The 16,883-nt window shown below is 35.6% G+C and overlaps 1 protein-coding gene across 1 annotated transcript in view; it reads left to right on the forward strand.

The window, feature by feature from the left end:
- SPOCK3 (SPARC (osteonectin), cwcv and kazal like domains proteoglycan 3) overlaps nt 1–16,883 on the forward strand; it is a 312,967-nt gene that overhangs the window by 148,402 nt on the left and 147,682 nt on the right. The window contains exon 4 of the mRNA XM_034661407.1: nt 844–958. Coding sequence (XP_034517298.1) covers nt 844–958 — 115 coding nt within the window. The remainder of the gene's footprint in view (nt 1–843; nt 959–16,883) is intronic.

Genomic DNA, 16,883 nt, shown 5'->3' on the forward strand with positions numbered 1-16,883 from the left:
CTAGTTATGAATTTTGCCTGTCCATTAGAGAGTTATTTGACAAAGAAAAAATGTTGTACAGAGATGAGTAATCTGATTAGTCATTGGGTGTATTCAGTGCTTCTTGGTATCAGCTGAAGCTGAATTAAATTAGTCACTGGTGCATTTGTCGATTGGAGCCAGAAAGTCTGCCCTATTTAATTTTAAAATAATTTGCACTGAGGAAATTTATGGATGTAGCCACTAAAGAAATCACATTACTTCAGAATTAGCAAGATCTATTTCTTTTAGAGTAGGAAGGTAATTATTGCCTCTTAAAAGATGGAGTAGGTTTACAATTTTTAAATCATGTAAAATTGTGCAGTTCTGAAATATTAACAATGAGTTAAGGATATTCAGGCTTAAAATGCTACAAAGAGTAATGTTTACAAAGAAAACCAAAACACAATTAAGCCAAACTAAAGAAAACAAAACAAAACAAAACTTCATGTGCCATAATAATTTTGACTGACTAATTTCATTTGGACTTTGTTAACATCTGAGAGCCCAGTTCATGGTAGCTACTGCATAGGAAAACCGCTTGTTTAATTCTTAAAACTCTGTAGATTCAGTGTTATTATTCCAATGATCCATATGAGAAAGTCAAGGCTGAAAACATTTAGGAAACTAACTCCAAATGCCACATCTAGGAATTAGTACTCATAGAGTTGAAATCAGGTGTAATGTTCTTCCCTCCATAATATTCGTCTGTTTTTTCTGTAGCATGTGTAATAAAATCACCAGTGTGCTATTGTCCCCTTCTTGACTTTCTATTGATATAACTAAATGTACCTAAATAACTATTTTTTTTCTCTTTGTATACAGTGCAAACTAGAGTATCAGGCATGTGTCTTAGGAAAACAGATCTCAGTCAAATGTGAAGGACGTTGCCCATGTCCTTCAGATAAGTCCACAAGTACAAGCAGAAATGTTAAGAGAGGTAAGTGATGAAAATTTATTTACAGTTTTGCATTCGTTTTCGCTATTAAAATGTTTTGCAATATATGTTGTCATTAAATACAAAATGAAGTTTACTACCTAACAGTAATTACATTGTTGATGAAGTTTTGTGGTTTTTTTTAGTTTCAAGTATTATAGCATGTAATATTTTTCTACAGATTTCTATTTATCTTGATAGTAACAGTCAGATGTTCCTTTTCTACATGTTCACCATATATAGGAAATCTAAAGCAATCCCTTCTATAAATTATTGTGTCTAAAATGTGTTTGGCATTCCTTTTTTTTCTTTTGGAGCAAGTCAGTGATAAAGTAGTTTTATCAGATGTGAAACTAGTCAGTTAGTACGATCCTTTTAAATTAAAAATGTCTACCCCATATATTGTTTGGGTGTGTGTGTGTTTGTAAAATTTCACACTGGAATGATTTCATAAATTAAACTTTTTTTTATTAGGTCTGGAGTCCTTATATCTTTCTTTTTATTGTTTTGATGTCTAATATAAAATAAAATAATGAAATACATCTAACTCCCTATGTGTTATTGTATGTGATTGGACCTTTGTGGATTATTTATTGTAGTTTATACAGTATTAATTACATGTTTGAGATACTGCTAATGCCTTTAAAAATATCTCTTTGGCTGTTTCAGTTCTTCACAGCTATAGATAAGGAAGGCAATGTAGGGAACAGATGTTCCTTTAAGTCAAAGACTATTTTATAAAGCATTATCATCAACACTTATCCTATATTTTGCAACCATATGAATCTTGTAATTTAACAGTTATTTTTGTGGGTACTTAACACAGAGAATTGAGTTTTGTTGCCCTTTCTTATGAAAAATACAAATAATCGATTTAAAGATAGGAAAAATCTTAGTGAATATGAAGTTCATATGATATAAAGTAGGTATTTTGTTAAGCATGGTAAACTTGATATTGCGTGTTATAGTACTATGATAAATATTAATACAGATATAGGGTTTTTTTTAAGTTTTCATTTAAATTCCAGTTAGTAAACACACAGTGGAATATTAGTTTCTGGTGTACAATATAGTGATTATAAAACTTTTGAACTTTAATTATTAAATATTTATAATATAATATAGTATAATATAATATACTATTAATATTATTATATAATGTCTTTACTCATTAGGCGATATTTAAGATAATTTAAAAATGAAAACCTATGTTATCATATCACCTTAATAAGACAACTAAGTCAACTTTAATACTCAAAAGTAAATTGACTTGCAAATCCATAGTGAGCTAGTGCTCGAACATTAGGCAATGTGCACAAAGACAACATGTGGTGGAAGAAAAGGTCTAAGATGCCTTCCAAGAGCCCTGTTCTTTAAGCCTGACCTTAGTTCCTTACACTAGCCTATGGCCAGCTTCAGAACGTGCCTCCTTCTGGATTCCCCACCCCCCTATTTTCCCAATCCACTCCTTCTAGCATAATCCAAATTAGGATATTCAGCATGACCTTGAATATATTAATCAACCCCCACACAATTAAGAGCTAATTACAGTTTTCCTTCAACTGAACTACTTTAATATCTCTGCCTTCCTCATACCCACTCCCTATTTATATAATCTAATACATTTTCCTCTGAAAATCACTTCAGGTACAAAGTAAATCCTACCTTGGTATTCAATATCCATTTCTCATTCTTTTCATTGGAGGCTATTAAAACATTTGAAAAAGAGTGTCATAATTAGCATGTTCCTCTAATACATCACGCTCTTCAACAAGGTTTCCCTTTAATAAGATTCATTGCTTTTGAACTTACTTTTGAATGAAAAGATAGGTTTGATGTTTGATGTTGATCAATTTATCCTATCCTCCCACAAACTGCAAAAGGAACTTAATATGCTTTAAATATGGAAGGTAACACATTTGAGAAGAGGATCCCTTGTAAGTAAAAAATGATTATGTTTCATGTTGCTTAGATTCTCTGTATGATGTTTGCATCAATATGTCCAGAAGGAAACTTTTCTTAAAGTCATATCATCAGGGGATAAAGATCATTTGTGTTCAATTATGTGTGGAAAAAGAGGCAAGAAGAATTTAAAATAATCCTGTTCTGATGGATTGTCAGGGCAAAGAGAGTACAGGATTTTGCTAGCTGCTGTGGAAAAGCAGTACAGAAAATTGTGACTGTCATTTCTACACAGTGCCAAAGGCCAAGAGACATGGGAAATGTAAAACTTAGTTCAGTATCATTTCTAATCTTTCAACTGTCATTTACATTAGAAGCATGCCTTCTGTAGACTAACTTTGGCAATGCAGGAAATTCTGTTTAATAGCATCTCTGTTTTAGAAAAATGAGGCAGAAACTACCCACAATGAAATACTTTTTAAATCTTTCTGACTTCCAACATTTGAGGTCAAATTGACACCATGTTATGTTTTCACTATATTAAAGCAGAATAAATTCTTCAGAGCTACTTATAATCTATAAACATTAATAAAAATGTATTTCCTTTGTGGAGTAGAAAAGATTAATTTCTCCTCTGTTCTAATGTATTCAATAATGGATATGCACAAATTGGTCGAAGTATATACAGTCAAGTAACAAAATTTTTAAAAAATAGCTTACATTTTTGGGGCGCCTGGGTGGCGCAGTAGTTGGGCGTCTGCCTTCAATCATACAGGGCATGATTCCAGCGATCTAGGATTGAGCCCCACATCAGGCTTCTCCACTAGGATCCTGCTTCTTCCTCTCCCACTCCCCCTGCTCTGTTCCCTCTCTCGTTGGCTCTCTGTCAAATAAAGAAATAAAATATTTAAAAAAAAATAGCTTACATTTTTGAAATACCAGATTCTGAGTTTGCATAGGTAAATAAGTATACTGTACCCTCTTCAATCAGTAACTTAACTATACATTTTTCTGTTTCTTGAACCCATGAAATCAGGATTACAAAGGCCATATGCTTCTAGGTGCCTATAGTGTATTACTTTCTTTCTCCTAGTCACCATTTTTTTTTTTAATTTTATCACTTGGTCACAAACACAGAATGATTATTTGGAAGGTTAATCAACTTCATTCAAAGACTTTAGACTTTCAGATGATAAAGCTAATATATATTTTTAAATTATTTTATTATATTATCTTAGTCACAGTATATCCCTGGTTTCTGATGTAAGATTGATGATTCATTAGTTGCGTATAACATTCAGTGCACCATGCAATATGTGACCTCCTTACTACCCATCACAAGTCTATCCCATTCCCCCACCCCCTCCCCTCTGAAACCCTCAGTTTGTTTCTCAGAGTCCATAGTCTCTCATGCTTCATCCCCCTTCTGATTACCCCGCCTTTCTATAATTGTCTTTCTCTGCTTGACTTATTTCACTTAGCATTATCTCCTCCAATGCCGTCCATGTTGCAGCAAATGTTGAGGAACTCATTCTTTCTGATAGCTGAGTAATATTCCATTGTATATATGGACCACAACTTCTTAATCCAGTCATCTGTTGAAGGGCATCTCGGCTCCTTCCACGATTTAGCTATTGTGGACAATGCTGCTATGAACCTTGGGGTGCATATGGCCCTTCTCTTCACTACGTCTGTATCTTTGGGGTAAATACCCAGTAGTGCAATGGCGGGGTCATAGGGTAGCTCAATTTTTAACTTTTTATGGAACCTCCACACTGTTTTCCAGAGTGGCTGTACCAACTTGCATTCCCACCAACAATGTAGGAGGGATCCCCTTTCTCCACATCCTCTCCAGCAATTGTTGTTTCTTGCCTTGTCAATTTTTGCCATTCTAACTGGTGTAAGGTGTTATATTAGTGTGGTTCTGATTTGAATTTCCCTGATGGCTAATGATTTTGAACATTTTTTCATGTGTCTGTTAGCCATTTGATGGTCTTCATTGGAAAAGTGTCTGTTCATATCTTCTGCCCATTTTATGATTAATTTGTTTCTCGTGTATTGAGTTTGAGAAGTTCTTTGTAGATTTTGGATACCAGTCTTTTATCTGTAGCATCATTTGCAAATATCTTCTCCCATTCCGTGGGCAGCCTCTTAGTTTTTTTTGACTGTTTACTTGGCTGTGCAGAAGCTTTTTATCTTGATGAAGTCCCACAAGTTCATTTTATCTTTTGTTTCTCTCGCCTTTGGAGATGTGTCATGAAAAAGGTTGCTCTGGCCGATGTCATAGAAGTTGTTGCCTATGTTCTCCTCTAGAATTTTGATGGATTCCTGTCTCACATTGAGGTCTTTCATCCATTTGGAGTTTATTTTTGTGTATGGTGTGAGAGAGTGGTCAAGTTTCATTCTTTTGCATGTAGCTGTCCAATTTTCCCAGCACCATTTATTGAAGAGACTGTCTTTTTTCCACCATATGTTTTTTCCTGCTTTATCAAAAAGATGTTGCCCAAAGAGCCGAGGGTCCATTTCTGGGTTCTCTATTCTGTTCCATTGGTCGATGTGTCTGTTTTTGTGCCAGTACCATGCTGTCTTTGTGATCACAGCTTTGTAGTACAGCTCGAAATCTGGCATTGTGATGCCCCCAGCTTTGTTTTTCCTTTTCTACAATTCCTTGGAGATTCGGGACCTTTTCTGGTTCCACACAAATTTAAGGACTATTTGTTCCAGTTCTTTGAAAAATGTCCTCGGTATTTTGATCGGGATAGCATTGAAAGTGTAGATTGCTCTGGGTAGTATGGACATTTTAACTATGTTAATTCTTCCGATCCATGAGCATGGAATATTTTTCCATCTTTTTCTGTCTTCTTCAGTGTCTTTCACGAGTGATTTATAGTTTCTAGAATATAGATCCTTTATGTCTCTGGTTAAGTTAATTCCAGGTTAACGTATGGTTTTTGGTGCTATTGTAAATTGGATGGATTCCCTAATTTCTCTTTATTCAGTCTCATTATTTGTGTATAAATATGCAACTGATTTCTGAGCAATGATTTTGTATCCTGCCACATTACTGAATTGCTCTATAAATTCTAATAGTTTGAGCGTGGATTCCTTTGGGTTTTCCATATAGAGTATCATGTCATCTGCAAAGAGAGACAGTTTGACTTCTTCTTTGCCGATTTGGATACCTTTTATCCCTTTTTGTTGTCTGATTGCTGTTGCAAGGACTTCTAGTACTATCTTGAATTATAGCGGCGAGAGTGGCATCCTTGTTATGTTCCTGATTNATCTTTTTCTGTCTTCTTCAGTGTCTTTCACGAGTGATTTATAGTTTCTAGAATATAGATCCTTTATGTCTCTGGTTAAGTTAATTCCAGGTTAACGTATGGTTTTTGGTGCTATTGTAAATTGGATGGATTCCCTAATTTCTCTTTATTCAGTCTCATTATTTGTGTATAAATATGCAACTGATTTCTGAGCAATGATTTTGTATCCTGCCACATTACTGAATTGCTCTATAAATTCTAATAGTTTGAGAGTGGATTCTTTTGGGTTTTCCATATAGAGTATCATGTCATCTGCAAAGAGAGACATTTTGACTTCTTCTTTGCCGATTTGGATACCTTTTATCCCTTTTTGTTGTCTGATTGCTGTTGCAAGGACTTCTAGTACTATGTTGAATAATAATGGTGAGAGTGGGCATCCTTGTCGTGTTCCTGATCTTAAGGGAAAGGCTTCCAGCTTTTCCCCATTGAGAATGATATTTGCTGTAGGCTTTTCATAGATGGTTTTTATGAGATTGAGTAATGTACCCTCTATCCCGACAATCTGAAGGGTTTTTATCAGGAAAGGATGCTGTATTTTGTCAAATGCTTTTTCTGCATCTATTGAGAGAATCATATGATTTTTGAATTTTTCTTTCTGGATAAAATCTAAGACACTAAAAAAAAAATTCTAAGACACTGATAGATTTGCAATTGTTGAATCACCCTTGCATCCAGGGATGAATCCAACTTGGTCATGTTGGATAATCCTTTTAATTTCTGTTGGATTCTATTAGCCAGGATCTTGTGGAAGATTTTGGCCTCCATATTTGTTAGGGAAATCGGTCTGTAATTCTCCTTTTTGATGGGGTCTTTGCCTGGTTTGGGGATCAAGGTAATATTGGCCTCATAGAATGAGTTTGGTAGCTTTCCTTCTGTTTCTTTTTCTTTTTTCTTTTTTCTTTTTTTTTTTTTGAAATAGCTTTAGGAGAATAGGTATTATTTCTTCTTTGAATGTTTTGTCGAATTCCCCAGGAAAACCGTCTGGGCTTGGAGTTTTGTTTTTTGGAAGGTTGTTTATCACTGACTCAATCTCTTCATAATTAATTGGCCTGTTTAAAAAATCAATTTCTTCCTGTTTCAGTCTTGGTACTTTATAGGTTTCCAGGAAGGCCTCCATCTCTTCCAGATTGCTTAATTTATTGACATAAAGCTGTTGATAAAAGTTTCTAATAATCCTTCCAATTTCATTGGTGTTGGTTGTGACCTCTCCTTTTTCATTCATAATTTTATTAATTTGGGTCCTTTCTCTATTCTTTTGGATAAGTCTTGCCAGTGGTCTGTCAATTTTATTAATTCTCTCAAAGAACCAGCTTCTAGTTCTCTTGATCTGCTATACTGTACTCCTGGTTTCAAATTCATCAATTTCTTTTCTAATCTTGGTCAACTGCTTACTCGTGCATGGATTAGGCCTGTCCCTCTGTTCCTGTTCCAGCTTCTTGAGGTGAGAATATAAAAACAGCACTTTAGATTTTTCTATTCTTTTGAGTGATGGCTATTTATTCCCCCCTTAGGACTGCATTTGTAGTATCCCTTAGGTTTTGGAGTGTTGTGTTTTCATTCTCATTGGTCTCCCTAAATTGTTTAAATTGATTTTTGATTTCCTGGTTTATCAAATCATTCCTGAGCAGGATGGTTCTTAGTCTCCAAGTGTTTGAGTTTCTTCCAAATTTTTCCTTGTGGTTGAGTTCCAATTTCAAAACGTTGTGCTCTGAGAATATCCAGGGAATAATTTCAGTCTTTTGGTATCAGTTGAGACCTGTTTTGTGTCCCAGAACATGGTCTATTCTTGAGAATGTTCCATGGGCATAAGAATAGAATGAGTATTCTTTGGTTCTGGGGTGTAGTGTTCTATATATATCTATGAGGTCCAACTCGTCGAGTATGGCATTCAAAGCCTTTGATTCTTTGCTTAGTTTTTGCCGGGGTGTTCTGTCTATTTCTGATAGTGGGGTGTTGAGGTCCCCTACTATTAACGTATTTTTATCTATATGTCTCTTTTTTCTGGTTGAGAGTTGGCTTGTGTTTCTTGCTACTCCCATGTTGGGGGCACATATATATTTATAATTGTCATATCCACTTGTTGGATACATCCTTTGAGAATAATATAGTGCCCTTCTGTGTCTCTAACTATAGTCTTGAGTTTAAAATACAATCTGTCTGATATGAGAATTGCTACCCCAGCTTTCTTTTGAGGTCCATTGGCGTGAAAGATGGTATTCCATCCCTTTACTTTCAGTCTGAATGTATCTTTAGGTTCAAAATGAGTCTCTTGTAGACAGCAAATGGATGGGTCATGTCTTTTTATCCAATCTGCAACCCTGTGGTGCTTTATGGGAGCATTAGGCCGTTTACATTGAGACTGATTATTGAGAGATATGCTTTTAATGATGCCATGTTGCCAGTAAAATCTTTGTTTCTATAGATTGTGACTTTCTGTTCTGTATCACTCTTGGGGCCTTTTTACTTTTATAAAACCCCCCTTAATATCTCTTGTAGGGCTGGTTTCGTGGCTATGAAATTTGTCAGTGACTGGCAATTCTGGCAGGTCTTTATGTCTCCATCAATTCTGAATGACAACCTTGCTGGATAAAGGATCCTTGGTGCATGTTTTTCTCTGAAAGAGCTTTAAAAATGCCCCCCCCCCAACCCTTTCTCTCATTCCAGGTCTGTGTAGAAAGGTCTGACATAATTCTGATACCTTTGCCTTGGTACGTGAGAAATTTCTTTGCCCTGGCTGCTTTCAATACTGTATCCTTGGATCTAATACTTGCGAATTGCACTATGATGTGATGTGGCGTAGTTTTGTCGTGGTTGAGCTTGGGAGGGGTCCTCTCTGACTCTTGGACATGAATGCTTGTTTCCTTTGCTAGATTAGGGAAGTTTTCAGCTACAATTTGTTCAAATATCTCTTCTAGACTTCTGTTTTTCTCCACCGCCTCAGGGATGCTGATGATTCCGACATTGGAACGTTTCATTGAGTCAGTAATTTCCAGTAACTTACATTCTTGAGCATTTTATCCAAGTTTCTAATCTAACTTTCTCTTCTACTAACCCATCCTCCAATTCGCGGATACGTTCTTCTGCTTCATTCACCCTGGCCATCAGAGCCTCTAGTTTTGACTGCATTTGGCTCATAGGATTTTTAATTTCTGCCAGATTCGCTCTCATTTCCAAGCTTAGAGATTCTATATTCTCATTAACACTTTCGTTAACACTTTTTTCAAGTCTACACATCATCTTGACCATTGTTACTCTGAATTCCATTTCTGATAATTTGGTTATATCTATATCCATCAGCTCTGTGGCAGAGGGCACAGACTCATTGTCTTTTCTTTGCTGGGGGGTATTTCTCCTTCTTGTCATTCTGATGAGGAGAGGTTGCAGGGTTGTCTAGAGCCCAAATTATTGACCGGGACCCAGGCAGTGTGCACTTGTTTTATAGGGATCTTAGGGTTGTGGGCTTCTTGATTTTTCAGCCTGCCTTCTGTGGGAGGGGCCTGCTCCGCCGATACTCAGGCAACCCTGTTTGGGTAGAGTCTCCGTGTCCCCTGTGAGGGGGAATGGGGATGGGCACACTGTGAGTTGGTATTTCCAGGCTTTTGTACTCTGGTGGCTTTCCCGGGCGGTTTGCTGCGCCTCTTCTGAGAGTCAGAGCAGCAGTGGTGGAATCTCAGCCTCTGTCTCAGAACAGAGGGATTGCGGCTGTTCTCCACTATCGTTCTGGCCCGTTTAACTATGTTTCTTTTGGTGCTGCTCAACTCTGCAGTGTCCCAGGATGTGTGCCCCACACCCGGCATCTCAGCCCTCACTTCCAGGGCCGGTGCATCTCTGTCCTTTGTGCTTCTAACACTGCCAGCTGCCAGCCACCCCCGCACGCTCCCGGAGCTCCCGGTCTCAGTCTGGTGGCGTGCGTCCCCGGCTCACAGTCTCAGTCTGCTCTCTTGCAGTACCAGTCAGCCAGTCCGCCAGCTCCCTAGTGCAGGTGGCTACCGCTTCCCAGCACCAAAACGCGGCAGCTCCCTCCCCCTCCGTTTATCTTCAGATATCTGTGCATGGTTTCATGGCTCCCTGCTTCATACGTCAATACTCAGCAATGGAGATGTTCATTTGTAGAGATCCAGATGTATCTTCCTGTGTCTCAGGCTGATTCTGTGGATGTTCAGGATGGTCTGGTACCTATCCAACTCGACTCAGGGGACCGGCTGAAAAAGGGGTCCCCTACTCCTCCGCCATCTTAACTCTTCTCGATAAAGCTAATATATTTTATATAGCCAGGTTAATATGAGATTCATAGTTGTGATCCTGGTCTACGAAGAGATCATTTTCCATAGGTTTTGCATATTATATGTAATCCTGAATCTTAGGAGGGACTTGCAGGACCAAAGATCAAGAGCAGTGGAAGGACCTTAGAAAGTGTTAATTTTGTAGTTGGTAAATCCAAATTCAAAGGAATATACCGTAGACATATCAAAATGATCTACACAGCAGTGGTATGTAAACACAGTAAACTTTAGACCTATGATACACCCTAAGTGCTCCATTAGGTTATTCACTTAATTGGCTAGATTCAGAAGACCCTTTAAATGGTATTTCCTTGTTTCAAATTTGAGTATTCTCATCCCCCAAATTCTTTTTTAAAATAATTGTGTGTTCTATGTAGCTATTATGTGTTTGTGTTATCTAATCTCTTAAAAACCATATTAATTTTAAATAATATCACTTTCATGATTTTTACCCTCACCCCAGCATGTAAACACACACACACACCTTCATAATTTGAAATATTGAGTTGGAGGGGAGACAGCAAGAGAAATGGAAGAGAACCCATAAAAGATTTCAACATTATCAAAAAGATAAAAGAAAACAAGTGTTGATGAGGATGTGGAGGGACCCCTGTACACTGTTGGTGGGAATGTAAATCGGCACAGCCATTGTGGAAGGTATTATGGAGCTTCCTCCAAACACTGAAAAAAGAACTACCATATGGTCAGCAATACCACTTCTGGGTATACACCCAGAGATGTCTGCATTCTGATGCTCACTACAGCATTATTTACAAGATATGGAAACAACCTAAGTATTCATTGATGGATAAATAGAGAAATTATGATATGTAATATTCCATTCCGTGTATATACTAAAACAGAAGATTCTGCCAAATGCAGCAGCATGAATGAACCTGCACAGCACTATGCTAAGTGATGTAAGCTGGAAGAAGAAAGAGAAAAGCTGTGTGATCTCTCTTATATGTAGAATCTTTTAAAAAGTTGAATACATAGGGGCAGCTGGGTGGCTCAGTTCATTGAACTACTGCTTTCAGCTTCGGTCATGATCCCACAGTCCTGGGATCGAGCCCCACATCAGGCTCCCTGCTTGGCAGGGGAGTCTGCTTCTCCCTCCCCCCCTGCTCATGCTCTCTCTTTCACTCACTCTCTCTCTTTCAAATAAATAAATAAAATCTTTAAAAAAAAAAGTTGAATACATAGAACCAGAGAGTAGAAAAGTGGTCACCAAGGGTGAGGAGATGGGGGACGTAGGGGAGAGGTTGGTCAAAGGGTGTAAAACCACAGTTATGAAGGTGGAATAAGTCTAGGGATCCAAAGTACCACATGACGACTTTGGTTGATAACAACACCATTTTGAATATTAGAGACTTGCTAAGAGAATAGATGTCAGGTGTTATTACCACAAACAACACGCACACAAAATGGTAACTATGTAAAAAGGAGATAACATGTAAATTAGCCTGACCAGGTGATTTATAGAATATTAATATAAAAAAATACCAGCTTGAGTTTTTTTGGTCCTGTGGTTCATAGTTTCCATTACATCCTCACCTGCATTTTTTTTGTACAACTCAAGTTTCCTTTTATAAGAAGTTGGGAATCTTGTGACTCAATTTATTTCTCTTTCTACTTCATTCACTAAGAGTATCAGAATTAAATAAATGCTCAATCACTATAACTATTAGCCTGCATACTAGACTTGCTTGCTTCTAGTTTTGATTGTGAGTGTGTGTGTATGTGTGTGTGTGTGTGTAACTCTTTTACAGAATTTATTTCTGTTTTATGTGGTGCTATCCTGTGGGGTAGCATAATTTATTAGATAAAAGTATAGATTCTAAAATAGTTCTGCACTGGGTGTGTAACCTTTAAATATAAATTTATGAGTCTTAGTGGAAAATAAGATATATATATATATAAATTTTAAAGATTTATGGATGTATTTCCTCAAATTAAACCATCTTTGAATTTCTATTTCATTTAATTGATGACACTTACTAAATGCAGTTGAATTCTAATAAATCCTATAATTTTTCATACATTAAAAGTCATTTTAAGTTTTAATTTTTATACTTTTTTATTGGATTGGGTACAAAATACTTGGAGAGTTTTCATTTCTTTAGTTAATAATATTTATACACTGGAAATTAACCATGCATTGAAAGTTTGACATAAGTCAGCAGTTGAATTCTGTGGACTAGGAGCTATTATTGCTTATTTTCTTTGATAAATCTTTCACGTTTTTTTCATAGCTACTGGTCTTGCAGACTGTATGTGTGTGTCTATGTGTGTGTGCATTATCTTTTTCATACAATTATGCTAATTTATGCTTTCTTAAATGAATGTCTGCCTATTTAGATTTTATTTTATTTTTTTTTAATTATTTATTTGACAGAGACAGCCAGTGAGAGAGGGAACACAAGCAGGGGGAGTGGGAGAGGAAGAAGCAGGCTCCCAGCGGAGGAGCCCGATGCGGGGCTCGATCCCAGAACGCCAGGATCACGCCCTAAGCTGAAGGCACACGCTTAACAACTGCGCTACCCAGGCGGCCCTGCCTATTTAGATTTTAAATATATTAACCTAAGTTGTCCAGGATATTATTTTTGTTAACACCCTTTCTGGTCATTTAAGATCTTCAGGAAAGTTATATTTTTAACTACAACTCTAAACACATTTGTTAACACCTATACTTTCACTCCTTCATTGTTTTAGCAATTGTAATTTTGTGGAGTTTATTTAAAGATTCTTGAATTCTGGGCACCTGGGAGGCTCAGTCTGTTAAGCAGCTGCCTTCAGCCGAGGTCATGATCCCAGGGTCCTGGGACCAAGCCCAGTGTTGAGCTTCCTGCCAGGTGGGGAGTCTGCTCCTCTCTCTCCCTCTGCCTGTGGCTCTGCCTACTTGGGATCTCTAGCTCTCTGTCAAATAAAATCTTCCAAAAAAAAAAAAAGATTCTTGAATTCTTTAGCACTTGCTTAAGATTCTTGAATTTTTCCATAATTGCTTTTCCTACTTAACTTATATCAGAATTTGTGTGTATTAGTGTTAACACTATAGGACTAGAAAGTTAAAAGGAAGCAGTTTTGATTCATATGTTGTTGCCAAAGGTGATGTAAAGACATATTTTTCAAACATTGAGCCTTGATACCAGCCACACATTTTTAAGCACAACGGGCTTAACAACAAAGTACGAGGACATCGTGCTTGCTTTTGTTCTTGCTTGGGACCAGCATCAGGCACAAGATAAAGAAGACATTTTTCTGAGTCCCTCATGTCATTCAACAGCAGAAACAAAAAGAGAGATATCTTTCTCGTCCAAGAGAAAGATATCTCATCCAAGACTGATTGAAATGTTTTGAAATACATGTGGGGAGCTATAGTTTTGTAAAGTCTTCCAAGCATGATAAGTTTTACTGACAAAAAGACAAAATATGGGGATGAGTTCCGTGTTCTGGCACAGACATTTTTTCTCTATTCACTTCATTACTCTGGATCCTGTGGAGCCCTATTAAGAAACATAATTTACTTAATTATTGTGCTTTGATTATAAATGAATTTAGTTAAAGAACATTGAGGAAGAACTTATTTATGCCTTCTTTCAATTGGCAAAAAAAAAATTAGCTTTAACATTTATTTCTCATATGGACTTTAATAAATCTCCTTTACGATGGAATGAATTTTCAATAGGAAACAGTTTAACATCAGTGTATTAATATGCTCTTAGAACATGCATACTTCTCCATGAAAAATAATATTTATAAATGATAAGTTCTTCCATAATTTTACCTTATTAGATTCATAAAAATAAAATTAAATAAAATTATTGGGAAATGTTAAATGATAATTTATAATAAAAATGAAGCTTAATCTTTTGTAATATTTGAAGGACGTTTTTGGATTAAAATTAGTATTTCTTCAAAAGAGAACATAACCCAGAAAGAGACTTTTTAAAATCTATTTTTAATTGAAATATATGTGATACATAACACTATAAATTTAAGGCGTATACATGTTAATTTGACACATTTATATATTGTAACATGATTGATATTGTAGTGATAATTAGCACCTATAATGTTACATAATTATCATTTCTTGTTAGTGGTTAAAATAATTAAGTTTTAGTCTCTTAGCACATTTGATAATTATAATACAATATTGTTCTCTATTCACTATACTGTAAATTAGGCCTCTAGGGCTTATTTACTATTCATTGCAAGTTCGTAGCCCTGAACAACATATATCCTATAACTCCACCCCTCATCACCTGGTAACCACCATTTTACTCTGTTTTACGGATTTGGCTTTTTTCCATTTCACAAATGACTGATATCATACAGTATTTGTCTTCCTTCTGTCTGACTTACATCACTTAGCATAAAATGCACTTGTGGAACACTACATCAAAAACTAATGATGTACTATATGGTGACTACCATAACATAATAAAAAATTTAAAAGAAAAAAAATACACTCAAAGGCCATCCATGTTGTCATATATGGCAGGATGCCCTTCTTTCTTATGGCTGGAAAATATTCCATTGTGTATAAATATACACCACTTCTTTTTTGCAGTATAGTTGACAATGTGACATTAGTTTCAGGTGTACAACACAGTGTTTCAACATCTCTATAGGTATGCTATGCTCAACAAAAAATGTAGGTACCTTCTGTCATCATGTAACATCATTACAATATCATTGACTGGTTTTGGAAATTTTAAATGTGGAGATAGCTGTAAGTCTTCCCTGAAGAAGTATTTTTTGTGTTGCTGTTTAGGTGATTGATTTCAAATTTTACCCAAATACTCTATTTTCTGCATAATATTGTAGGATTAATCTTTATCTTCCCTATAAATTCTAGTTAAAAGTTTGTATCTTAAGTTTATGTAGTTGTATGTTATCCGGTATAAAAGCAAGGATAGCCGTGTATTAGTTCTTATACCACCAAAGGACTATTTATACATGGTCTTTCTTTAACTCCTTTCAAGGGTTTATCTAATTCATTATTTGAAAATAATTCTTTATAGCATATAATATAAGGACTCTTTTTAAAAGCAGGAGTGATAGTCACAATATTTAACAAGTATGGGATGGGTCCCAACAAATAAGAATGGACACAAGTCCAGTCAGAATCAATGTCCACTGTGATATGGTCTGCCGTCACTTATAGCTCAACGTTAGAGACAACCAGAAGATGAAGCCAGACACTGAACATTTCTGGATTCAAAATGGATATGTTGAGATTGTTAGGAGTTTGATATCAGCCAACCCTTTTCTAACATTTGAGTGGTAAAATGTGTACATTTCTTCGTGCATGTGCATATGTGTACATTTCTTGAAAGAACAAATAAAAATGCACCAAATAGAGGGAAACTGTTCTCGAAACTGTCTCTGCACTTGAACTTTTATTATACTGGTCGCATCTTTCTTTGTACTTTAGAGATTTAAATCCTAACCCAGAAACCACATTCCATTCAAGCTTTGTGCAAGGAAGAAAATAAATAGTAATTGCATGATCACAAATAAAGATATAAAATAATACTATTTCCAGTAATATGCATGCCCACTGTCCCCCATCCACACAATATGTATCTAAAAATGTATAATCTTCCCCATATTAAACAGTGTTGTTCTCCTCCAACATTGAAGATAATGTAAGCTTATGAGATGTTTGCTATTCCACTTCTAATATAGAATTATAATTTTTCCAAATGTGGAAGTGAGGCCAATTGTTTTGTTTTTAGATCTCCTGAGAAATTCTGTTATAAGTAAAAGAACCACAAAATACATTTAAAATTAGCATCACATATTCTGAATAGTCTTTTGGAATAACATTTCAGATTTTAAATTATAGTTTCTTTATGTAGCTTACTAGCTTTTTCCAAAACTTTCAGTGAGTTCCCAGGATCCTGATGATAATTTTAAGCCTCAAAATAAGAAAGGAAAGCAAAGTCAATGAAGTATTTATATAGTCCCATAAAAAAACTGATGTTGTATTTTTGAAGATAGGGAAAAAATGGACCATCAGCTTTAAATATATATATTTTAAAGAAGAAAGCATGAAACCAGATTGAATTAAAAGCAAAAAAATGAAAACATATTCTTTTTCTGTAGAATATGTTTAGAATAAGTAATTTAGTTGAACTAAAGACACTGTATGTGTTACTCTATATTTCTTTATTTGCTAATACTACTTTTAATAAATTACTATTAGTGAATTTACTGAATGAATTACTTTATCTTAGAAATAGAATAGGTTCTGTTAATTATGTATCCAATTACCTATTACTTTGCAAATGGCTAAAATGAGAAAAGAAAAAAAATAATGCAATTGTGTGGTGGATGTTTCTATTCACAAATTAAAGAATGTAAAATATGCCTATATATTTTTTCAATTTCAAAATGCTTACAAAATTAAAATTA

Source organism: Ailuropoda melanoleuca, chromosome 5, assembly GCF_002007445.2.
Source record: "Ailuropoda melanoleuca isolate Jingjing chromosome 5, ASM200744v2, whole genome shotgun sequence".
Taxonomy (NCBI): Eukaryota; Metazoa; Chordata; class Mammalia; order Carnivora; family Ursidae; genus Ailuropoda; species Ailuropoda melanoleuca.